At 49.2% G+C, this 25,215-nt stretch overlaps 1 protein-coding gene across 2 annotated transcripts; it reads left to right on the top strand.

Moving 5' to 3' along the window:
- The first annotated feature begins 5,417 nt into the window (after positions 1–5,417).
- On the top strand, positions 5,418–24,598 carry Pnpla3 (patatin like phospholipase domain containing 3). 2 transcript variants are annotated; one of them, XM_032918833.1, is made up of 9 exons: positions 5,418–5,669; positions 8,431–8,663; positions 9,850–9,915; positions 11,266–11,475; positions 13,749–13,809; positions 16,122–16,313; positions 17,635–17,767; positions 23,216–23,320; positions 23,872–24,598. In XM_032918833.1, exons 1-9 carry the CDS (start codon positions 5,483–5,485, stop codon positions 23,960–23,962), a joined length of 1,278 nt encoding a protein of 425 aa, XP_032774724.1. In that variant the 5' UTR covers positions 5,418–5,482; the 3' UTR covers positions 23,963–24,598. The 2 variants fall into 2 exon arrangements, with proteins under 2 accessions (XP_032774724.1, XP_032774732.1); XM_032918841.1 differs by lacking the exon at positions 23,872–24,598 and having other exon boundaries at positions 23,216–23,324.
- The last annotated feature ends 617 nt before the right edge of the window (positions 24,599–25,215 follow it).

Consider the following 25,215-nt stretch of genomic DNA (forward strand, 5'->3'; position numbering starts at 1 on the left):
TCCAGTCCCGTAAACACAGAACTCAGCATCTACCTCCCAACGTCCGGAGGCCAATTTGGGCATGCAGTTCCTCCTTTCCTTTTTGCAAGGTTGGAGAGTGAACTCAGGCCCTCACATACACAGAGCAAGAACTGGGCCTCAGCACACAGTCAGTTCTAGTCTCCCCCGATGAAAACTAGCCGATTCCAAAACAATACACAGCCACATTTTTGGTTTTGTGTTGGGATTTTTTTTTGGGGGGGGGTAGATTTTGGGTTTTTTGTTTGTTTGGTTTTTGTTTTTGTGTCCCTTTTGTTTTTTTCAAGACAGGGTCTCACTGTGTACCCCTGGCTGTTCTGACACTCTCTCTCTCTGTAGACCAGGCTATCCTCAGACTCAGCCTCCTGAGTGCTGGGATTAAAGCATGCACCACACACCGGGCAAACAAACTTCCTTCTGTGCACCTATCCTTTTTGTTCTACTTGTGGCCCCTCCTCCTGAAATCTGTTGTTCTGTTTTTGCTTGTTTGTTGACAGGGTCTCTTGTAGCTGGCTCTTGGTCGATAATGACCTTGAACTACTGATCCTCCTGCTCATTTAAACACGTTCTCTCTGTAAGATATATTCCAGGCTCCCTACTCCAAGGAACTCTAGGCAGAGCCTCAGATATCCAGCAGGCCACCTGAAGCAGTCAAAACGCTGAAAAGAAAGTCCCCAGTGTGAGAGCATGACTGTCGCCAGACCAGGGGGACACTGTTTATAGCCAGAGAGCCAAACAAGAGGGCTTGCTGTTTACATTCAGACAGAAATGGATGAATTGAGGAGCCCACATTTCTATTCATCTTTGTGTGTGTGTCCACAAATAACTCACAAATGACGGTTTGTGCGTTATAATTAAACTTCAGCAAATAGGCAACATAAAAAAATGCAGAATCCATGAATACTAAAAGAGTCATGGGGCTGGAGAGATGGCTCAGTGGTTAAGAGCACTGACCGCTCTTCCAGAGGTCCTGAGTTCAATTCCCAGCAACCACATGGTGGCCCACAACCATTTGTAGTAGGATCTGATGCCCTCTTCTGGTGTGTCTGAAGACAGCAACAGTATACTCATATCAATAAAATAAATAAATCTTTTTTTTTTTTTTTTTTTAAAGAACCACAGTGGCTGTTTCTTTCTGAGCTGTTCTCAGTCTCTGCCAGTAAGGTGGATATCTCCTGTCCAGTAATATTAACCTTTGCTAAGATTAATTGGAGACTTGCTGTAGGCTAACAATCTACTACGGACATTTGCAAGACCCTGATCTAGAAGTTAGAGCTCCTCAGTTATCTTAGCATGTCGGGAGACTTCCTACAGCAGGAGCCACTGTGGAAAACCAGGAGCCAGCTTGGTCTCTGTCAGTTTCTTGCCCTGTAGCTGTGACAACAGTTTCTGATAAAAGCAACCTACAAAAAGAAGGGGTTGTTTTTTTTTTTTCTTTTTTTCGGAGCTGGGGACCGAACCCAGGGTCTTGTGCTTGCTAGGCAAGCGCTCTACCGCTGAGCTAAATCCCCAACCCCGTTTGTTTTTAATTACATTATTTTGGTGTGTGTGGGGGAAGTGCAGGGGTGAGGAGGAGGAAGGGGAGAGGGGGGTAAGGAAAGGGGAAGGGGACGGGGGAGGGAGAGGGAGAGAGAGAGAGAGAGAGAGAGAGAGAGAGAGAGAGAGAGAGAGAACCATGGAAGACTTGCCAGTGCTCTGAATGAGTCCTAGGATGGAGCTTGGGTCATCAGCCTTGGGGAAAAGCATCCTTTTTTGTACAGCCATCTTGCTGGCCCAAGGAAAGATTTATTCCAGCTTCAGTCTGCCTGTAGAAGCCATCATGGTGGGAAGGCATGCAGCAAGACTGGGAAGCAGCCAACAGCATTGCAAACCACCACGGGGATGGGGTGGGGTGGGGAGAGGATTGCAGGTGCCTAGTTGTTTTTCTTCTTGTGGTGTGGGACTTCAGAGGAACACCATGGGTGTTCCAATTGGCACCCACATTTGGTCTGGGTCTTCTCTCCTTAGGTAAATGAGAACTCCTCCCAGACATGGCCAGAGGAATGGCTCTTGTGTGGTTTAGATTGCATATATGTTAACAGGCAAGGTTGACCACTGCAGTCGCTTGAAAGATTACATGGTTATTTTTAAGTCTCTCCAACACACAATGGAAACTTTTGTTTTAAAGAGATATGCTTACTTTTTGTTTCTGTGCGTCGTGTGATTCTGCATGAGTATATGCATACCACATGCATAAGGAGGCCCTGGGAGGCCAGAGGAGGGCATTGGATTCCCTAGAACTGGAATTAGACATGGTATGAGCTGGCATGTGGAAGCTGGGAACCGAATCCCTGACCCCTGCAGGACTGGTGAGTGCTCTTAACAGCTGAAGCATCTCTACAGCCCCCAAATAGTTTCAAACCTAAATTATTTGGCATAACTAAATATTAAGACCTTTTTTATCTATTCGATCTACTATGTCTTCCCACCATGATGGCATTCTGTTCAAATTTTTTTTTTTTGGTTCTTTTTTCCGGAGCTGGGGATCGAACCCAGGGCCTTGGGCTTCCTAGGCAAGCGCTCTACCACTGAGCTAAATCCCCAACCCCTCAAATTTTTATCTATTCAAATCTACTGTGTCTTCTGTTTCCTAGGTGTCTAGTTGTTATAGTGAAGGCATCATAGTTTCTATCAGTACCACAGAGACTCAGAGGCATTATACACGCATATGTGTGAGGTGTGTGTGTGTGTGTGTGTGTGTGTGTGTGTGAGGTGTGTGTGTGTGTGTGTGTGTGTGTGTGTGCAGTATATGTGTGTGACACCAGTAGGACACAGTCATGGACACAACCAAACACCGAATTCTCAGCACAGAGGAGATTTATTACTCCAGAGGGGCAAATGGGTTGGATGGGGGTGGACTGCCTGCGGTCTGATAAAGAGAGCAGCAGGAATTTCTGCAGGAGTGGTTTTAAGGAGAAAAGGGGGAAGTCTGCGTTAGGATGACTTGGTAAGTCCTGATTGGACGTGCTAGCCAGTGTAGCCAAATAATGAACTTTGATTGACGGACCTTGGTGTTTTGATAGCCGGACCTCGGAGTTTTAGGCATAAGGAAGTGGCCAAATAAGGGCCTTGGTGGCCAGCTTTAGGAGTGTCCTCTAACAGTTTAGCAAGAGAGAGGGAGGGGGGGAAAGGGGTAGCTTCATGTTTGCAAATGCTCAGGCCTGTTACAGAGCCTTCACTCTGACCATGGGCAGAACTGTCAAATGCTCTTGTAGGAACAGACAGTGACCTATGGGGAAACTCCCTGAGGCCAGAATGGGGAGTTCAGCACAGGAGATGTCACCAGCCCAGTGCACTGCCATCAGACTACCGGGTTACGGGGTTTCCCGAGGGCTAGCGGAGGAGCTTGCGTGTTGGGCAGACGCAGGCCTGGGATGAGGGAGGAGGAAGTAACTGGCACTGTGCTGTCTGCACGCACACTTAGTCTCACAGTGAGCCTCGCACATCTGTTTTTCTCTTCGGAGCACTAGGAAGCAGGCTATAACGTTGGGGGCGGGGTTAAATGATGCTCATCAGGTGTGAGGAAGAATGCTTCCTGGTCTCTCTCAGCACAGGAGCATAGGCAAGAGGGCAATGTGTGGCCACTGGATCCTTATATTTTTCCAAAGTTCAGACAGGAGACCAGGAGAGGAATATGGACAAAAGGACACATGAACCATGAGAAAGGATGTAAAACTAATTTTTCCCCCTAGTTTCAACTCTGCCATTGTTTTCCATAATGAATATGGGGATTCAACTTTCTGGGAATTGAAGTACCGAGAACCATCTTCAGATTGCAAAAGAATCCAGTCCATGCTCTTCCTTTGGGACATGACTCAATGGGGTAGCTTTTTAATCCTACACACCATGAAGGATTGCACACTACTGCTTACTGAACACATGTGCGGTGTAGCCCTGGTTATCCTGGAATTCACTTTGTAGACCAGGCTAACCTTGAACTTGGAGATCCACCTGCCTCTGCTTCCCAAGAACTGGGATTAAAGGTGTCTGTCACAACAGCCATCTCAAAAAAAGTATTTTTAAAAGAAATTTAATTTGTTCTGTGGGGTGAGGGATTTTGTAACTTATTTTTTTAACCTTTTTTTTTTCTTCTGCCTAAAACTGTATCAAACCATTCTACTATAGGCCTGGAGAGATGGTTCAGTGGTTAAGAGCATACGCTACTTCTCCAGAGGACCTGTGTTAGATTCCCAGCACTTATATAGTGATTAACAACCATTGGTAACTCCAATTCCAGGGGTTCCAATGCTCTCTCCTAGATTTCACGGGCATCAAACATGAATGTGGTACATAAATATCTAGTTCACCTAAATCTGAACCATCCTCCTCCGTAGACTCCTTCTTGACCCCCCCTTCCTCCTCTCCCCGCCTTACAAAAACTTTGTCCCCGCCCCACTCCCTATTGTCCAATCACGTATCGCCTTGACATCAACGTATAGAACAGTCACAGACAGGACCAAAAACCATCTAACTCCTAGCTTTCCCAACTCCTACCTTCACTGGCACCAGTCAATCACTTTTTTTATTTATAAGTGACACTTCGACATGGAAACGTCAGGCCCTCCCTGCCTGGTGTTGTCTTCCTGTAATCCTAGTTACTTATGAGGCTGAGGCAAAGGGGTCAGAGGCTGAAGTCCAAGCTGAGTAACTGACAGAGACGGCTTGTTAAAAGAAAAAAGGGGCTGGGTGCAGCTTAGTGGTAGAGCCTTTGCCTAGCACGCAGGAGGGTCGCGGTTCTAGTACTGTAAAATTAAACAGGAGCTGAAAAGGTGGTTCGGCGGTTGAGAGCACAGCTATTTTTACAGAGGACCAGAATTGGACTCCAAGCAACCACGCGATGGCTCACAATCGTCTGTAACTCCAGTACTAGGGGATTTCACGTCCTCTTATGGCCTCCTTGGACACTGCACACCCGTGGTGCGCAGACATATATGCAGACAAAATACTCATACACATGGGGTGGGGTGGGGGAGCCTAAGTATCTTTTATAAAGGAAGAAAATCTTCCTCCATGAATTGAAAACGTACAGAAAGCAAAAGAAATAACGACAAAAACAGACATCCTACAAGAAAATAAAGGAAAGACCATATGTGGATGGTGGCATCTCTCGTGTATTAAAGAAAGGAGAGCGTGCCACCGGCATGCCATCCAGGATCTGAAAAAAAATGGTAATGAAAAGAGCCCCTTTGCCCAGCGAGCATCCAAACCTACGATTAGGGAAAGCCCACGAGGGCGGGGCAGGAGTCCAGTACGCCCATTGGGCCTCCCACTGGCTTATTTGCATGGTCCGAGCGGGGCGGGGCATCGGCTGACGTCACCCGAGGACTGCTTAGGCGGCTGCGGCTGCGGCTGCGGCTCCTTAAGCTCAGAGCAGCAACGCCCGGAGCAGAATTGAGCCGCATCGCCTTCCGGAGCCTCCAGCGCCATGTACGACCCAGAGCGCCGCTGGAGCCTGTCGTTCGCAGGCTGCGGCTTCCTAGGCTTCTACCACGTCGGGGCTACGCTATGTCTGAGCGAGCGCGCTCCGCACATCCTCCGCGAAGCGCGCACTTTCTTCGGCTGCTCGGCCGGTGCACTGCACGCGGTCACCTTCGTGTGCAGTCTCCCTCTCGGTGCGTCCACGGCCACTACCCAAACCCCGCGTGCGGGGAGGGGCGCTCCACTTGGGGAATCGGTAACACTTTCCGGGGTGCCCAAAGAAACCTGTCCGGAGAGCTCTCGCCCTTCCCAGTGTCGTTGGGCACCCATCTGGAGACCCGGGGCCTGTCACCTGGCGTGGGATTTCCCTGGGCCGGCGGGAGCAGACGCGTTCTGCACGGGAGACTCTTGAGCATCTTTTTCCCGGCCCACTCCAGCGCTCTGGTTTGAAATGGGTCCCCCACTCGGGTCCTGCCAGCTGGGTCGTCCCAGAACAGCAAAGAACGACTCAGGTTTGCTGGGTTCTCTGGTCCCTGAGCCGCAAAAGGTTTGTCCTGTGGCTAGTGACCCATAGTGGGTGCCGCTAGAGGGGCAGAAGGCACCCAGACTAGGACATCCTTGGTGGCAGTCCAACCCTCTGGTCGCCTTTAGAGGTGGCTGCTGGGGGCGGGGTGCATGGGTTAGAGAAGTATTCGGAACACTCCCTAGAAGCTGGAATGGGTTCCCAGACAGGTTCAGTTCCACCCTCTCCTGTCTTCACTAGCCTGGGCAAGCGGCCCTTCCCAGATCGATGTCACTGGCAGTGACATTCTGGGAATTTGAATCTTGGCCTAATTAAACATTTGCCCATGCACCCATGAGCGATAGGAGACGAATTTACGCTCCTCTCCCCCTAAACTACTAGGATGTGATGCCCTCGCCAGAATCATAGCTGGATGCTTTTGAGGTTGTGGGCAGGGCTTGGCTACGTGCCCACGGGAGAGGTCTCGAGGCTGCATGATAATGTCCCGCATCAACCCTCATTGATCTGGGCCTCTTTAACACTTTACTCTTTGCTCTGCTGGCCAGAGCCAGCAGGCAGAGACTTTGGCAGGCAGGGGAAAGCCCCTGCTGTTGGGCGGAGCTCTGCCATTGGACAGGATCAGTGAGCAGACCCTGAGCTGATGAGACTCTGGGATTAGAGGACAAGCAAATCTGGCTGCGTGCCTGCTTGTCTGTCTTCCCCAGTGAGGGAGGGAGACGGGGAGTAAAGGGCAGTAAGAGTGGCCTCTGGGAAGACTACATCAGCCCAGTGGTCATGACGCACCCTGGGCTTCAGCACTAAAGGCAGTTCTTACATGGGCCTCTGAGTCCCAACAGGGATGCATTATTGGGACAAGGTTTAAATGCATCGGGTCCCAGGAATCTTAAATACACCCACTTTTGTATAGAGCTGTGGTTCTCAACCTGTGGGTCACAACCTCACTGGGGGGGTCTAATGACCCTTTCACAGGGGTCGCCTAAGACCATTGGAAAAACAGATATTTACATCATGATTCATAACAGCAAAATTACATTATGAAGTATCGAGGAAAATAATTTTATGTTTGGGGTAGGGGAGGACCTCAACATGAGGGACTGTATGAAAGAGTTGCAGCACTAGGAAGATTGAGAACCACTGATAAAGAGGGTGTTTGTAACTGCAGCCTGGGGCTGTCCTGTCAGATCACAGAGAGGGCAGAATGACAGATTATCTCTGGTGGGAGCTGCTAAGGTGCACTGCCCAGGGCTTGGAGCAGGCACAGGTGTTTGGGGCATCGGGGTGGCTGGACTCGGCAGAGCAGGCAGATGCAATCGGCCGCCATGAGTTCACCCTCAGGCCAGGCCCAGCAATGGGTAGGGTTTGCTGGGAGTCAGAGTTGGATCAGGACAGGGTGGGATACGCCTGTCCTTATGGAACTCTGATTCATGTTGTTTAGGCCAGGGCAGAGTGGGTGGGCCAGAGGGGCGTGGTGTGAAGAATGAGGGCAGATGGGCTGTGGGTATGCCGTGTACCTACCTACTGGGCAATCTGGGAAGTCTGGGCTCAGAGGCTTACACGGAGACTAGTCACTCAGGCAGCCTTTCCTGGGTTGAGCATTTTATAGATGTTATTTTACTCAATCCTTCCTGTCTCCAAAAGTGAATACATTTCTGCTCTCCTTGAAAGAGGCAGTCTAGTGGCTGGAGAGATGGCTCAGTGATTAAGATCGCTTACTGCTCTTGCAGAGGACCCAAGTACAGTTCCCAGCACCTGCTCGGCAGCTTGCTGACCACCTATAATTCTAGGTCCTGGGAATGTGATGCTCTCTTCTGGCCTCTGTGCCCACATGTGGTGCACATAAGCTTATACACACATATGCATATAAATAATCTTTTTTTTTTTTTTAAAAAAATTAAAGTCATTCTGAGGTATAGGCAGATGGCTGCGTGCTTTCCTCTGTAAGGAGCAGAGGTCAGATTAACATTTAGGTCCAGGCCTGCGTTATTTTTTCTTCTGTACCCTCTGATGTTGAATCCATTTGTGCCAAGGCTGGAATGCTGACGTGTTGGTGGCTTGTGGCTTTACGGACATGCAAGTGGAGTTCTCATGGGCAAGGGCCACTGGAAGGCCTACCCCAGCACCATCTAAGAAATATACACCACATACCATACAGGCTTTTATATTTTTTTAGCTGCTCCATTGTCAGACAAGGATGAAATTGATTTTTTTTGAGTCATGCCCAGAATATCTTTGTAATGACTTTGTAATGACTGTAATTACTGTTAATGAGATAATGTCACCTATAGCCACCTTGAATGTACCCAATCGTGACGGGAACACAGGATGTGCTTTATGGTGTCTTAATTGGGACCAGCCACAGTTCAAGAGTTCCGTGTGGTTTCTGTTCTCCAGTATGGAGAGCCCTGTTCTATGTGTTCGTCCTCTGTCCCCAGATCACATCATGGAGATCCTCATGGACCTCGTGCGGAAAGCCAGGAGCCGCAACATCGGCACCCTCCACCCGTTCTTCAACATCAACAAGTGCGTCAGAGACGGCCTTCAGGAGACCCTCCCAGACAACGTCCACCAGATCATTTCTGGCAAGGTTTACATCTCACTCACCCGAGTGTCCGATGGGGAGAACGTGCTGGTGTCTGAGTTCCATTCCAAAGATGAAGTGGTGGATGTAAGCATTTTGCCTCTCTGGGTGTGGTCAGATGGAGGAGCAGCACAGGGCTATCATTGTCTCTGTGGACTGGGGCCATGGGAATACTATGCTTTCAGGGACTTTGTCCGTTCACCTAGAAGCCTTACTATGTCAGGACTCTTAATTCTCTTACTTTTTCCAGTGCTGGGATGGGAGATGGAACCTTGGTCATATCAGGCAGGTGCTTGACTGTGCGGCTGCACCCTACCACAAGTTTTTTTTTTCTTTCTTTCTTTAAGACTCAGAGAACTGGTTCTGGGTGTGCCCCACACCTCAGCATATGCATGGTATGCAGTAAGGTTGGCTTTTTGAATAAAGCTTCTCCAGGGTGGAACCATTCTTACTTGCTTCTATCGCCAGATCTAGCACAGAGAAGATCATTTTTATTATATCAAAATGCCACATTTGGCCCTTTTTATTATATATATATATATGTGTGTGTATATATATATGTGTGTGTGTGTGTGTGTGTATATATATATATATATATATATATATATATATATATATATATGCTCAAGTGTCCAGCAGAATGCCTGGTCCTCCATTAGAAATTCTAGGAGCTTCTGAATTACCAACACCGATCTGTTCTCAGTAGACAATGTGCTCTCCAGAACAGTGATTCTCAAAAAGTGTGGCCTAGGGAACCACGGTTCTATATGACCTCTAACTGGCTTCAGGAGAGCTCTGAGGGAGAGCCCGGGTTCGTGCTTCCTGTAGCATCTGGGTGAGATGTATGATTCCAGCCCCCTATGCCACCAAGTCAACAGTGTGGTCCTCCTGGGGGTCAAGGACAGAAGATTGAACTGTGTGAATGGTATAGTTAAGAAGCTGGCATTGCAGCTAAGACCCAAGAGCCTCAAAGACAAGCATGAATGTCATTCATTCACCCAGGTATTAAAAAACAAACAAACAAATAAACAAACCCGCTGTTACCCGGGAGGCAGAGGATGGTGGGTCTCTGTGCGTTCGATGCCAGCCTGGTCTACAGAGGGAGTTCCAGGATAAGGAGAAATCCTATCTGGGAAAACCCAAAACAACCAAACAACAGCAAAGACCCTACTGTGTGCAGAGAGCATTTTGCTTGCACTGTTCACTTGGGGAAGTATAGAAGGGCATAGAGAGGCGCTGTGCCCTGAGAGTGTCTACTCTTTTTTTCTCACAGGCCCTGGTGTGCTCCTGCTTCATTCCTCTCTTCTCTGGCCTAATCCCTCCTTCCTTCCGAGGTGAGGTAAGCGTTGGGGGATGGTCGGGCAGCTGAGTGTTTGAGGCTGCCATTTGTAGTGAGCTAGACTCTGGCTCCCATGACTGTACCGAACCGGAGAGATGGGATCTTCAGTCTTGAGGACAGAAGCCATCCCTAGGCATTCCCCGCAGGCTGATCCACAGACTTACACCCCCAGGAGTTCCTCCACCTCCTGTCCACTGTCTGTCGGATACACTGGCCTGGCTCCCTTAATCTGCTCTTGAGCGCCCTAGGGAAGCTCCTGGTGGCCTAGTTATATTAGAAGAGGCTTAGGAATTAAATTACTCTTGTTAGGTAGTTGCTTTAGTTGCTTTCCGTGGAAATATGGGCTAACTGTCTATATCTTTTTTTAATCTTTTAGACAGGGCCTTACTATGTAACTTTGGCTAGAATTCTCTAGGTAGACCAGGCTGGCCTTAAACTCACAAGAGTTTGCCTCTGCTTGACTCTGTCGCCTAAGTACTAAGACTAAAAGACAAGTGTCATCACACCCAACAATGAAACAATCTACATTTTCTTTTGTTGTTGTTGTTGTTTTAAGTTTCTTGAGGAAACTTATATACATGAGTATATATACAATGTGTATGTATAGCCCAGAACTGGGCTGCTAGGGACCCTGGCAATTAAGCAAATCTTTGATCTTGATACTTGATCCCCAGTCTTCTTGTGACATAATGTAGGCATGTGATCTTTCCAGAATTGAGTGGAAGGGGCCCAGGAGCATTATGGTGATGTCCCTACAGTCCCTAAAATGCACTCCTGGATGATCCTGTAAACAAGAGAGTCAAGAGTTCAAGGCCAGCCTTAGCTACATAAGACTCTTTCATGACACAGTGACTTCCATAGGTAATCCCAGCAATTAGGGACTGAGACTGGAGGGTCATGAGTTCAAGGCCAGCCTGTAACCCCTTCTCCCCAAAAGAAAAGTATTATAGGAAAACAGACTCAATTAAATACCTTGTCCTAGATCTCCAAAGGGAGTTTGGTTTTGAACCTATGGTCATGTGTCTCCTTGGTGCAGGGTTCATATCACATACTGTCCCCAGTACATATAACACCCTTAGTTTATATGGTCCTTTTATGCACATGATAGGGACTCACCTATGGGTGTCCACCCCACATTAGGCCTTGAGAAGCACACCATGGGGTGGACTCTCACCTCCATGTGTCTCTTTGCCAGGCACTTTTACATGGTGGGCATCCCTTGCAAGAGTACAGAGCAACCTTGAAGGTCAGAAAGACGCTCCTGCAAGAGTGGTTTCCAGACCACCATATTGGCTGCAGTGTCTTGTGAGACACTTAAGCCCAGTACCCTCCCTTTCCCCTTCCTTACAGCGGTACGTGGATGGAGGAGTGAGTGACAACGTCCCTTTGCTGGATGCCAAAACCACCATCACGGTGTCCCCTTTCTATGGTGAGCATGACATCTGTCCCAAAGTCAAGTCCACCAACTTCCTCCAGGTGAATATCACCAACCTCAGTCTTCGTCTCTGCACTGGGAACCTTCATCTTCTGACCAGAGCACTCTTCCCATCTGATGTGAAGGTGAGCTGGGTGCTGGGGTGCCACTCTCTGCCCCCCCAAATAGCTGGGGACACCAGTTAGTCCCTCCATGAGCAGACAGAAATAGATTATGCCATGATGGTGACTCAAAAGGTTGCTGTCTTAAAGCTGGGAAATCATATATCCCCCACCTCCACCCCTCACCCCTAGCCATAGGCTCTACCAGGGATCACATGTACAGACCCTGAGTTCAGACTCTTCTTCCAGGAATTCAGGGCTAAGAAGTCAGGGGTAGTGGATGGTGTCTAAGGTTCTTTTCCTGTTGTTGTTATTATTTTTTTTAAATCCTGATGAGGGGAAGTTTTCTGGAAAAAAAATTTATTCAGTCTCACAGCTCAAGGTGCAGTCCACGACGGCAGGGACGAAGTCAACCGTCTGGGGCTTGTAGCAGTTGGTCACATGGAGTCCACAATCGGGAAGCAGGGTGTAATGAATGTGTGATGCAGCCCAGCTTCCTTTCTCAAGCAGTAAAATCCCAGATCCCAGTCACTCCCAGTGGGTGGGTCTTCCTGCCCCAATTAACACAATCAAGGTAAACTCCCACAGGGATGCTTAGAGGCCATCTCCTAGGGGAGTCTAGACTGTGCCAAGTCAACAGTTGACACTACCCATAGAAGGGTAGGCAGGGCGGTACATACCTGTCTTCCAGCACCCAGGAGACTGAGGCAGGGGGATGGAGAGCTCGAGTTGAGTCTGGGTGTCCTAGAAAGACCCTTCCTTAAAAAAAAAAAAAAAAAAAAAAACAAATTGAGGTCTGGAGAGATGGCTCAGCGGTTAAGAACACCGGCTAGTCTCTGAGGGGTCCAGACTTCAATTCCCAGCCACCACATGGCAGTTCACAACAACACCAGGCTCTGAGGCCGTCTTCTGGCATGCCAGCATACAAGTAGGTAGAGCACTCGTATATAAAATACATAAATAAGGTTTAAAAAGAGGTTTTTAAAAAATGTACTAGCAAGATGGCTTGGAGGTGAAGATCCTTCTCTGTTCTCATAGAGGGCCTGAATTTGATTCCTAACACCCACAACGGGCACACAACTGCCTGTAACACAATGCCTGTGGCTTCTGTGAGCACCTGTATACACATGAACATACCTATATGTGCTGACTAGCGGTGGCACAGGTTTTTAATCCCAGCATTAGGGAGGCAGAGACAGGCCGATCTCTGTGAGTTTGAGGCCAGCCTGGCCTACAGAGCTAGTTCCAGGACAGCCAGAGCTACACAGAGAAACCCTGTCCCAACCAACCCCCCCCAAAAGAAAATATTTGTATCAAAAAATAAATAAAAATCTTAAAAACACACCCACAAACAGGTGTTGTGCTGCATTCCTTTAATCCCAGCTCTCAGGAGATAGAAGCGAATAGATGTTTGTGAGTTTAAACTGGAGCTACAGAAAGAGACCCTGCCTCAAAAATAAAAACAAACAGAGAAAAGAAAAAAGAAAAAAAACCCATAAAATGGCAGTGTTTAACGGTGCTGACTACCAAGCATGAGGACCAAGTTCATTCTTGGGAACTCACAGATCAAGAGAAAGTAACAATTTCCTGTAAATTGTCCTCTGATTTCCATGTGCACATGTGGGTGGGCGCACGCGCGCGCATGCACACATTAAATATTTTGAAATGAAACAGGAGCAAGGTGCAAGACGTTTGGATTTTTTTTGTGGTATTGAGGACGGAGGCCAGGGTCTCACACATGCCAGGCAAAGGTGGAGCACTAAGCCACGCCCCCAACCCTCACTGGTGGATTATGGGTAAGGCCTCACAGCTGAGCCACACCTCCATGTCTTCACTGGTGGGTTCTGGGCAAGAGTTACACTGATGAGCCCTGCTCCTGGTTCAGAACTCTTTTCACGTTGGTTCCTATCATGATTCTGATTTGCACTGGGGCAAGGAGTCACCACAGTCCCTTTTCTGATGGGCGTTTTAGTGCAGCAACTGTGTGTCCACTAGTCTTTTGAGAGAACCTGGCCACCTGTACCCAATTTGCTCACCAATCATGATGCCCAATGGTGATCGTCCAAAGACAGTTAGGGTAATACCATGTTGGCTACAGTGATAAGGCTTAGCCCTAGTCCAAGGCCACATGGAGCACTGCTCCTGCTGACAGAGTAGAGAGAAGACATTGGAGCTGAGACCAGGGAAGCACAGAGTTAGGTGAACCCCCTCACAGCGCTCCATGCCTTGGATGTCCTAGGTTCTCAGAGGATGTGACAGTCACAACCCAGTGATTCACCTGCCTGATTTGCTCGCAGGTGATGGGAGAGCTGTGCTTTCAAGGGTACCTGGATGCATTCCGGTTCCTGGAAGAGAACGGTAGGTCCTGGCTGGGGATTACTGCAGAATCGCTCTGTTCTGTCATCCAGGCTCATGGCCTTCCCAGAGCCTTACTTTACCAGCTTCTTAGGCCCTGTGGGATGGGGAACCTTTGCCCATGTTACAGATGGCTGGGGAGGAGAGGTCAGCAGGAAAGGGGCAGCCATCGTGATACAGAGCTGGGATTTGAACCTGGGAAGCCTGATGGCACTGTGTGGCCCCTCCTCTGCAGGCAGCTTGTTTCCTTTTCTTTGAGCTGTTTTGTGAGCCCTTAGCATATAATGGACTGTTTGACAGAGTTCAGGGGCAGTTTCCAGATGAGGGTGTTAAAATCTGCTCCCTAGCCAAATGTAGGTTCTGTGCACTGGACGAGGCTTCTTCCTAGCAGGCCCTTCCCCCTGAGTCATCCAAGCTTACCCGGGCAACCAGGTCGGGCTGTGTATATGTAGTCACACAGTGGGATGGCATTTTGGCATTTTGGCTGTCTCAGTTTACACAGGCATGTCCTACAATCACACAGTGAGGAAAGCCACCCCTTCTTAAAGCATGCCCATGCCATAAACCGGGCCTGGTAGCATGGGCCTGTCATCTCAGCTGCTTGGGAGGCTGAGGCAGGAGGATTGCAGTTCAAGGTCTAACTGAAAACCAGCCAGCCTGGGCTCCTTAGTGGTGTGTATGTGTCTGGGCTACTTAGTGAGACTCTGTGTGTGTGTGTATGTATGTATGTATGTATGTATGTATGTATGTGTGTGTGTGTGTCTATGTCTATATATGTATGTATGTGTGTTCTATGTATGTATATGTGTATGTGTATTATATATGTGTGTATGTGTGTATTACATGTGTGTATATGAATGTGTGTGTATATATATGTGTGTTCAGTTGTCAGGCCCATCAGGAAGAGAAAGAGAAGAAGCAAAAAGGAAGAAAAAAAGGATTGGTAGGGAGTTGGGGATTTGGCTCAGTGGTAGAGTGCTTGCCTAGGAAGCGCAAGGTCCTGGGTTCGGTCCCCAGCTCCGAAAAAAAGAATTTAAAAAAAAAAAAAAAAAAAAAAAAAGGATTGGTAGAACATTTGCCCAGAATGTGTGGCTTAGAAGCACATTTATGGAGACAGAGGAGAAGATACTTTTGTAAGGACAGATGTGTATTCATTACAGAGAGCATTCCTGTATGCTGAACCAGGTCACCACAGGGCCATGACAAGAGCCTCTGTAGCCATATTGCCAGCCTGAGCTGTATAGTGACCTTGGCTCAAAGGAAAGAAACAGCACAGGAGAGGAAGAAAGACAGAGTCAAAGAGAGAAAGACAGACGGGGACTCTGTGATAGCCATGTCACAGAGAGTTTTATCTTGGACACCAGAGCTAGCTCTGCCAAGTAATGGCTGTGTGACTTTGAACAAGCGTCTGTGCTTGTGATTCCTCAGCTGACAGTTGTCTTGGTTGGAATTTTAGTGCCACGAAGAGATACCATGACCATCACAAGTCTCATAAAGGAAAACATTTAATTTCCTTCAGAAAACATTCCGTTTTTCTGAACTGGCTTACAGTTCACAGGTTTAGTCCATTATATCACGGCAGGAAGCATGGCCACTGCCCAGGCAGACATGGTGCAGAGATGGAACTGAGAGTTCTACATCTGGATCGGCAAACAGCAAAGAGAGACTGTGTTGCATTGGGCGTTGCACGTTGCTTGAGCATATAAGACCTCAAAGCCCTCCGCTACTTCACATAACAAGGCCACACCCACTCTAACGAGGCCACACCCACTCCAACAAGGCCACACCTAGGAATCAAATACCTGAGCCTATGGGGCCATTCCTATTCAAACCACCATACAAGTAGAACTGATGGTTGTAGTAGCTGTTGAATGGCCTCTGACTGCTGTTGTTCCAGGCCTGGAATTTGCGCTCAAGCTGTGAGAGAAGAATTGTTTGCTCACTTTAGTATTTTACTTTAAAGCTTATGAACAGTTGCAGAGAGAAACCCACACAGCTAGAGTGAACTAGCGAACCCGGCCGGAGCCGCAAACCACATTCCCATCTGCCGGACTGCAAACACCGCACTCCTCTCTGTTCTGCTGAGGAATCACAACCGCAGATGCTTGTTCAAAGTCACGCGGCCATTACTTGGCAGAGCCAGCTCTGGTGTCCAAGATGGACCCCTTAACCCACAGCTTGCATGGGGTTGCAGCAAGTGTGAAGTTGCTGGATTGTTTTGCCTTCCCTGCTGTCAGGGGCAGAATGGGGCCGGTAGATGACGACTATCTCCCCTTCTATGTTTCCCTCCATGAGTATCTCCGTGTTCTCTCTAGGCATCTGTAATGGGCCACAGCGCAGCCTGAGTCTGTCCTCGGAGAAGGAAATGGCGCCAGAAACCACGATACCCTGCTTGGAAAATGGCCACCTTGTAGCAGGGGACAAGGTGCCAGTAAGCTGTGTATGCCTTACAGCTGTGCCGTCGGATGAGAGCATCTGGGAGATGCTGTCCCCCAAGCTCAGCACAGGTAACCTCCATGTGATGCATTTTATCTCATTGGCTGTCCAGTCGATCCTGAATGTTCTAAATGTTCGTGTCCCTCACAATTCCTGCGCTGACAGCAGAACGTAAGGCTGTCCTTAAGAGGTGAAGCCAGGGGTCCAAGGCAAGCCTTAGCTACAGAGTGAATTCTGAGTCAGCCTGGGCTACATGGCATCCTATCTCAAGAACAAAAATAATTCTCATACTGAAATCCGAGCCCCTCAAGGGGATGGCGTTGGAAGGCAAGCATTGGAACAACTCCTGAGGGCAAGGCCTTCCAAGTGAGCTTGGAAATTGCCATAAAGAAAGCCAACCCCGGGGTTGAGGATTTAGCTCAGTGGTAGAGCGCTTGCCTAGCAAGCGCAAGGCCCTGGGTTCGGTCCTCAGCTACGGAAAAAAAAAAAAAAAAAAGAAAGCCAACCCCGCTAGGCGGTGGTGGCATACACCTTTAGTCCCAGCGCCTGGGAGGTAGAGGCAGGCAGGTCTCTGAGTTCTAAGCCAGCCTGCCCTACAAAATGAGTTCCAGGACAGCTAGAGCTACATAGAGAAACCCTGTCTTGAAAAAGAAAAGAAAAAAAACCAAAAAACAGGTCAGTGATAGCCTCCAGTCCTTTAGCAATCCGTGTCCTGGACCTCCACCAGACACCAGCGACTGTTGGCACCTTAACACATGGCCTTCCAGCCTCCAAATGTGTGAGGAGGCCGTGTTGTTTACAGAAGTGGCCTGTTAACGGTGTGACAGTGGTGTGATCCACCAGGTCAGACAGTCTTGTCCGCAAACCAGCTTCCTGCTTGGCCCAGGACTGGTTCAGCCATGAAAGAAACCCAGTGTCTGCCCTCCAGGCAGTAGCTGTTCAAAGGAAAGTATTAGGAGGTCATCAGTGGAAGAGGGAGCCAGCTGAGGGGTGGGGTCAGGGGGAGCCGTGTGCTCCCTCGAACTTATCTGGAAACACTGAAGAGTCATAGACCTAAATATGTGCCAGTAGCGGGGAGGGGAATCAGGGGAGGAAGAGAGAGTCTCACCGTGTAGCCCTCATCAGCCACAAACTTGAAATCCTCCTGCTTCAGCTTCTCAAGTGCTGGGATTAGAACCACCACGCCTGGCTTGAGTCCGACCTAATTACGCTCGATGTGAGAGAAACAGCTCACAAGCCCCAGCTTGTTCCATCAGAGCAGCTGCCGGCCCTTTGGCTTGCTCCAGGCTTCCTATACTTCAAAGCCCATCCGAGCCCCATCAGAGGGGCTTGAATCCTGTCGTTCTCAGGAGCCATTCAGACTTATAGTTCCAAATTGCCTTTTTCTTTTAGCTCTGACTGAAGCGATTAAAGACAGGGGGGGCTACCTGAACAAAGTCTGCAACCTCCTGCCCATTAGGATCCTGTCCTACATCTTGCTGCCCTGCACTCTGCCCGTGGAGTCGGCCATCGCTGCAGTCCACAGGTGAGCATCGAGGCATGTGTGATAGTCAGTGAGCTGATAGTGGCTTCTGCCCAGGCTGGCTGTATGTCACATGACTGGACCCCGGCGAGAGGCCCTCCTTCCTTGAGCCATGGCTGTCCACAACATGGTATACGCTCCGAAGTCTTCTGGAGATCTGTAGAGATAGCTATGGCTTTAAACTAGCATCTGGTCCCAGCCATTCATGATCTTCTGGGGAAACTAAGAGGTAGAAGCCACCACTCTGTAGCTACCGAGCTGGTGAATTAGAAGGCCAGGCCTAGGGTTGGGGATTTAGCTCAGTGGTAGAGCGCTTGCCTAGGAAGCGTAAGGCCCTGGGTTCGGTCCCCAGCTCCGAAAAAAAATAAATAAAAAATAAAAATAAAATAAAAAATAAAGATAAGAAGGCCAGGCCTAGAAACAAGTCCTTGCTATCTATCCCTTGGGCCTGTGTTTAGATAGCTGAGAGGCCCATTCCCCTATGGCCATGGTTGCATAATTTGAGTCAGAGTCAGTAGTGAGGTGGTCCTGGGACTCGGGAACAGGCTCCCTCTCAAACAGCACAGCAGGGCAGCAGCTCGGTTTAGTGTAAAATTAAAAACAATCCAAGCTATCGCCAGCTACTCTCCAGTTGCCCTTTCCCCTCCTCCACTGGGAGCTGCAATCCCAGGTTTTCCCTGTTTCCCCAGAGGTTCCCAGCCATCCGTCCCCGTAACCCAGTAAAATCAAAACTCCAGAGGCTTGTAAATTATCAGTCAGATTTATAACAGTAAATTCTCATCCCACAAAAGGCCCACACAAAGAACTCAAAACTCAATTGTTACTGATGCAAGCTGCCCTATATTATTCCATTTTCTTCTATGACAGTCATAGCTACCTGTGGCTATTTCAAGCCACGCCGATCCGGTTCATCCTCTTCCTCCATCTTCCTCTGTCCTCTCTCTGAAACTCTTAGCCCCACCTTCCTTTTTCATTGCCCAATCACAGGACCCTAGCCTTTTATTTCACTTGACCTCACCTGCATACAGACAGCAATCTACAGTTTAGTCATCAGAACAGCAGGTTCAACATCTGGCTGCATCCCTTCCACTGCTGTGTGGCCCTGGACTAATGAAGGTGCCTCTCTGGGCTTCAGCTTTCCTTTGAAGAAACAGAAGACTGCCTGGGAGGTCCTGGGTGTGGAGTAGTGTGATCACGTGTCCAGTTAGCAGGGGGGGCTGGGAATTTGTTTTCAGGTTGATTTCCCTTGTTGAAAACTTCCCAGGGTTTGGTTTTGTGGTTGCTACTTTGGAATTCTGGGTATTTGCACGGGCTTACCAGTTAAGCAAGGTCAAACAGGTAAAAATCTCAGAAATGTTTTGAGCATCATGCGGACGCTCAGAATGCTTCAGATCTTTTACACTGGGTGTGGTGGCTGCCACCTGCGGCCCCAGCACAGGAGGCTGAGGCAGAAGGATCAGGAATTCAAAACTATCCTGGGCCACAGAATTAGTCAAGGCCAGCTCGGGCTTTGTATAGAGACCCTGTCTCATAACCAAAATGTGTCTGGGGGTGTAACTCAGTGGTTGAGTGGATAGTTAGCATGGTTCAATCCCCATGCTGCCATTAGGAAGGAGGAGGAGGGAGGGAAGGAAAGAGGAAGGGAGAGGGGAAAAGTGGGGAGAGGAGGGAGGGGAAGAGAGAGTGGGACAGAGGGAAGAAGAGCGAGGGGGAGAGGAAGGGAGGGAAGGAGAGAGAGAAGGGGAAAGACAGGGAGAGAGGGGAAGAGGGAGGGAGGGGAAGAGAGAGGAGCGGAAGGGAGAGAGGGAAGGAGAGGAAGGGAGAGAAAAAGGGGAGAGAGGAAGGGGGAGGGGAAGGAGAGAGACAGGAAAGGTGAGAGAGAGAAGGGGAGGGGGGGAGAGGGGGGAGGAGGGGAGAGAAGGAAAGAAGGGTATGATATCTAGAGGTTCTGAATGTGTCATTTGCCCTGGACCTCTCCTGAGGTCCTTACCCTGTCTTCCCTGGGCTAGTGCCTCAGGGACATGACTCAGCCCTGCCCTTCCGTTTCTTTGGATCCTGTCTCTTTTTCTTGGCATTCCTCCTTGTTTTTCTGAAGCGGAGCCTACCTAAATCCCCACGGAAACAGCGATCTGCCAGCCTCCTCAGAGCCTCACCTGTTTTCTACACCTGAGCTGCTCCCAGACCCGAGGGCACGGTCTGCCCTCTGAGGGCCGGGCTGGGGCCCCGTGTGCTATTCATGACTTCCACCTGTTCTCCTCCACGGAGAAGGTCCTAGTCTTTCTGCCCCTCCTCAGCCAGTCTTTTGTTCCCCAGACTGCTATTTTCCCAGTCAAAGGCCCTCTCTCTCTCCTGGCTTGGGGACACGACCTCCTGTAATTGTGTCTGTAGTTCCTTCTTTCCCGTGACTGTTCCTCCCCTCTTCCTGAGACTCTTGTGAGATGCTTTGCCACTGGGTTGAATTCTGGCCTGAGGAACCTTTTCTTTTCAAATTCGTTGTGTTTTTCTTTTGAGACAGGGCATCTCTGTGTAGTCCTGGCTATCCTGGAACTGTAGACCAGGCTGGCCTGAGACTCACAGAGATCCCCCCCCCCGTTCTGTTCTGGTTTCTGAGTGCTGGGACTAAAGGCGTGTCCCATCGTTGTTTGGCATCCGACCTTCTCTTTTCTACATATTTCAGTCCTTTGGCTTTTTGCCTCCAGTCTGAAGTCTTCTCAGATTTACCTTCTAGTTCCACCCTCGGAGTTTTAACATTAACAGCGTGAGTGAACTTCTATGCTCTGACTTGTCCTTCTGTTTCCTTTACTTGAGCCTTCTGGGCTTGGTTTGTGTGTGCTGGGAGAGGGGTACTGGGGGGTGTGACTGTGGAAGTGGGTGTGTCTGTATGTTGAGGGCTAGTTTGACGTTTATTTTAGTCTATATGGATTGATTTTTGTGTCTGTGTGTGCCCATGTGCGTTGCGTGCACGTGTGTGTGTGTGTGTGTGTGTGTGTGTGTGTGTGTGTGTGTGTGTGTTAACACAGGGTCTTACTGTTTGAACAGACAGGCTGGCCTTGAATTCTCGGTCCTCCTGCTTCAACCTCCTAGTGCTAGGACGCTAGATATGCACCACTGTGCTTAGGTGCGTGTCCTGCCATCCCAGCTATCCCAGCTGTGGCTGGGCCACAGCCTATGTGTGGAGGTCAGAGGACAACCCTTAGAAGTTGGTTCTCTCCTTCCATAGTCCACACTCAAGGTGTCAGCCAGGGCAGAAAACATCGTTACCCTGTGAACCATCTCTTTGCCCCATGTGTCTGTACTTCTGAGACAGAATTTTAACTCTGTAGCCCAAGCTGGCTTAGAACTTACTGTGTAGACCACACTGACCTTAAACTCAAGTCAGACCTCTCCCAGGCAGTCGGGGTGTAAGGCCTGATTCTCCGCTCCCCCACCCCACTTACGTTCCTATGTCAGCGACATCAGCATGACTCCCAGGATAATGCTGGTGCAGCCTGCTTCTGCGGGAAGCAGGTCTCCCTTGGTGCTTCCTCCTTGGCCTTCCTGGAGACTTGGATACAAGGCCAAGTTTGACTGTATTACCAGTGCTTCGCGGTGTCCGGCTCCCTCCCCTTCTGGCTGAGGCTACTGGAATCTTTTAGCCAAGTCAGCAGTTCGTACTTGCAACCAGCCCAACTGCTGAGGCAAAAGAAAAAAAAAAAAAAGCCCAGTTGGTCTAGGCCAGCCTGTCGAGATGTCAAGAGACTCAGAGAAGAAATAAATAGCCCAGGCCTGCCTCCCCACTTCTCACTTTGCTCTCTTGGCAAGCCTACCGCTTGTGTGGCTCTGCTCACATAGGATAGGATGTGCAGTGAGCTAGTCGTGTCTTGTCCCCCACATTTTTATCTTAGTGCATTGCACGGGCCCAACCTTTATCCATCAAAATCCTTGGGCAGCTTTACTGACCCGTGCCCCCCTTGAACAGCTTCTCCACCAATCTAATAAATCCCATAAAGTTGACGTCATTGTAAAAAGGCAGCTCTGGGTGGGTTCACCAACGTCACAGGAGGGGGTCATGGGTGAAGTTGCTAGGCTGAGCTCCAGTAGAGACTGCTAAGGGAACGGGGAGGGGAGTTTGTGAAGTGATGGTTATTTGGTAAGTGTAGGGCCCTGTAGGTGGGTCTTCTGTCCAGTGGTTACTTTGGAGTCTGGGACTGGGAGCTGGCTTTGTCCAGTGCTTTACACAGGCTTTTGCAAGCGTGGGCTCCTGGTCAGAAGAGAAGGGTGTTGCGGGGTGGTCTCCTGACCCATACCATCTTACCTTTGTTCCCAAACACCCCTCTGGAGTCAGTCTCCTGCTTTGGGGGAGGCTCTTACCAGCAACCTACCTCTTGCCAGAGTCTGCAGATGGTTCGGCCCCTGTGGTCCTACAGTTGGATTCAGAGTGGCCATGCACAGCTGGCCCCTCTGGAGAGCCTAGGCTAGACCTTGGCCAGCACTTGCCATCAACCCTTGAGAACTTAGGTAGACTGACCCCATGTTGCGGCCTTTCCCACTCATTCCCAGGAGCTTTCTGGGCACCTTAAATGGCCTGTGTGCTTTAGAGGTTTTTGAAGGTTTTCTGTTGTGGTGATATCCCAAATATGCCTTAGGGAGGGTATCACATTGGGCTTAGAGGTGACACAGGCAGCTCACTTGGATGAAAGTCACTGTTGGGACTGCTTTTTTCTTTTAAAGATTTATTTGTTTATTTTATGTATATGAGCACACTGTAGCTGTCTTCAGACACACCAGAAGAGGGCATCGGATCCCATTACAGATGGTTGTGAGCTACCACGTGGTTGCTGGGATTTGAACTCAGGACCTCTGGAAGAACAGAGCTCTTAACCACTGAGCCATCTCTCCCGTCCTAGGACTGCTTTTTACTGACCGTTTTTTCTGGTTTAATCTTTAGGCTGATACAGTGAGCCCATGTGTGCATGTGATATTTGTGCACATGTACATATATGTGCATGTTTAATTCTATGCAGAGTACTCCTATAGGGTCTCTGTTAGGAAATATAACACAGGGTTAAGGGGGCACCCAGAGAGCCCATTGCCAAGGTGTCTCCCTGAGAAATCCCATCATGCAACAGACCTGGTATAAGGGAAATCTATGGTGGGGGAAGGGAGGGGAGACAGAGTCGTGAGGCCGGGGTTGGGTCGATAGAGAAAGTTAGAAAGAGAGAAAGGGACGCTGGCTGGGAACATGTGGGACTAGAGAGAGAAAGAAAATGAGAGAGAATAAGAAGGGGAGAGGGGCTGGTAACGAGCAGTCCCTTTACAAGCTACCAGGCTGCCTACACCTGGTGGCAGCTCAGGTAGTAATGGAGGCAGGTGATGACCTAAGCTGTTGCTAGGTGTCTGTTGCTAGGTCTCTGGGAGGAGCCTGCCAGAATCACCTGTAAGTCAATAGTGTCCTTGGCTTCCTTCCCACAGGCTGGTGATGTGGCTCCCTGATATCCATGAAGATATCCAGTGGCTACAGTGGGCGACATCCCAGGTGTGTGCCCGAATGACCATGTGCCTGCTCCCCTCTACCAGGTAAAGACTTTGGTGCAGGGTATGTGGGGCCTCCCTGTTGTTCCCAGAGCTCTTAGGGTCAGAGCTTGGGACATGACGGTCCTAACAAGCCAGGCTCAGCTACCTGTGCCCAACATGCTGATTAAAGGAACCAGTAGCAGAGAAAGCAGGTTTATTCGAAAATAAAAAGGTTCAAGTCACCCTGCCCCCACCCGTTAATCTTTAGGATACTAACAGGAAGCTTAAGTTTAAACAATCCTGATCAGGGTGTGGTCCTGCCCACCTTTGTCTGGGCTTCGGTTTCTTCTGCAAGGTTCCTGCTTTCTCTCCCAACATAAGGTTCCTGGGAAAATTCCAATTCCTTGGCCTCCACTGAATTGAAGGGCTGTAACCCCGTTGATGCGGACTCACTTCTCTGGTGAAAATATTGTGCACCCAGCAAGCCAGGATTCGCAATGTCCCAGGAGGTGCCTGTCAGTATCTGTGAGAAGGAGACCTGAGCAGAGACTGGATAATCATATTCTTACGATACTTGGGAAGGGCCTGGAACCTTACTTCTTTTTTCCTTTCAGATCCAGAGCATCCAAGGATAACCGTCAAACACTCAAGCATGGATATCACCCATCTCTCCACAAACCCCAAGGCAGCTCTGCCGGTTTGTAAATTGCTGGTCTCCGTGCTTCCGATGAACTTGGGCATTCTCCCTGTGGATGGTTCCAGGAGAGGCCATAGCTGAAGGCACTCTGCCTTCCACCCCAAGTCCAGTTTGACCTTTATCTGGAGCAACAGTGTCTAGATGATAGGTGGGTGGGGGGTGCTGTCTCTCTGTTTCCCTCTGGGAAGGGTTCTGTTAACTTTTGGAGGCAGCTAGGAAATTTCTCTCCAGGAGCTGAGCCTGTGCAGCTGCCCCCTTGGTGCTGTGTGGTAACCTCATTGCCTGTGACCCTAGGATCACAGGATCTGGGCTAAATAGGTAGTTCATAGAAACCAAAGACAATAATTTGGTGTTTAGAAAACTACTTTTGGTCTGGGTGAAGTCTGGTGCTTGAGAGTTAGCGCAGAGAGAACGGTCAAACCGTCTCTCAGTCTGTGGATCTATGGGGATTCCAAAGGCTTCAGTGTTTGGAAACGGCAATCCAAACGGGCAATCTTGTGCAATCTTGGAAGGAAAACTGTTCAGGAAGTGTGATGGGATGAGCTGTGGCTGTCTCTGAAAAGGGCCTACCAGATAACTTATTACTTTCAAGGACACCTTTGGCTCTTACTAAAATAGTTTATAAAGCATTTTATAGAAACACACCAGGGAATGCGTGGTGAACTACACGTATGATCAGTGAACTGTGACTAGAATTAACCTTAAAATCTCTTGTATGGGGGTTGGAGATTTAGCTCAGCGGTAGAGCAACACAGGTGGGCAACACAGGTGGGAAATGCAGCAGACCTCTGCCTCCTCGGCCTCAACATGAACTTGGCTTGCTTTCTCCACCGTCTCCAAATCTTTGTATAGTCATCAACCATTTCCTTTCCCATCTACTACAGCAGCCTTAATGGGGATAAGTACCCCCTTTTCTCAGGTGTCCGAATAAGCTGTGGGTGTGGCCTGTGTTTCCTGTAATTCAGAGGTTAGATTGGAACATAAGCAAGCGGACAAACAAGCAGACAAACAAACAAGGTGCTACTCATATTCCTAAGCAGTGACAGTGAAGGCATGTGTCTCCCATGCCTGAGTCTCCTAGGGTCCTAGTGAGCTCTGGGTTCATGCAAGCACTTCCAGAGGAATTGCACCCTCCATGGAGCACATAATCTCCACTGGGTTGATCCTGATGGGATAAGAAAGGATCTGGGGGAGAGAATGTGGTTCCAGAGGCAAAGTGTCTAGGCTACACAGAGAAGATAAGACTGTCCCAAGGGAAGAA

This window comes from Rattus rattus, chromosome 1 (genome assembly GCF_011064425.1).
Source record: "Rattus rattus isolate New Zealand chromosome 1, Rrattus_CSIRO_v1, whole genome shotgun sequence".
In the NCBI taxonomy this organism is placed as follows: domain Eukaryota; kingdom Metazoa; phylum Chordata; class Mammalia; order Rodentia; family Muridae; genus Rattus; species Rattus rattus.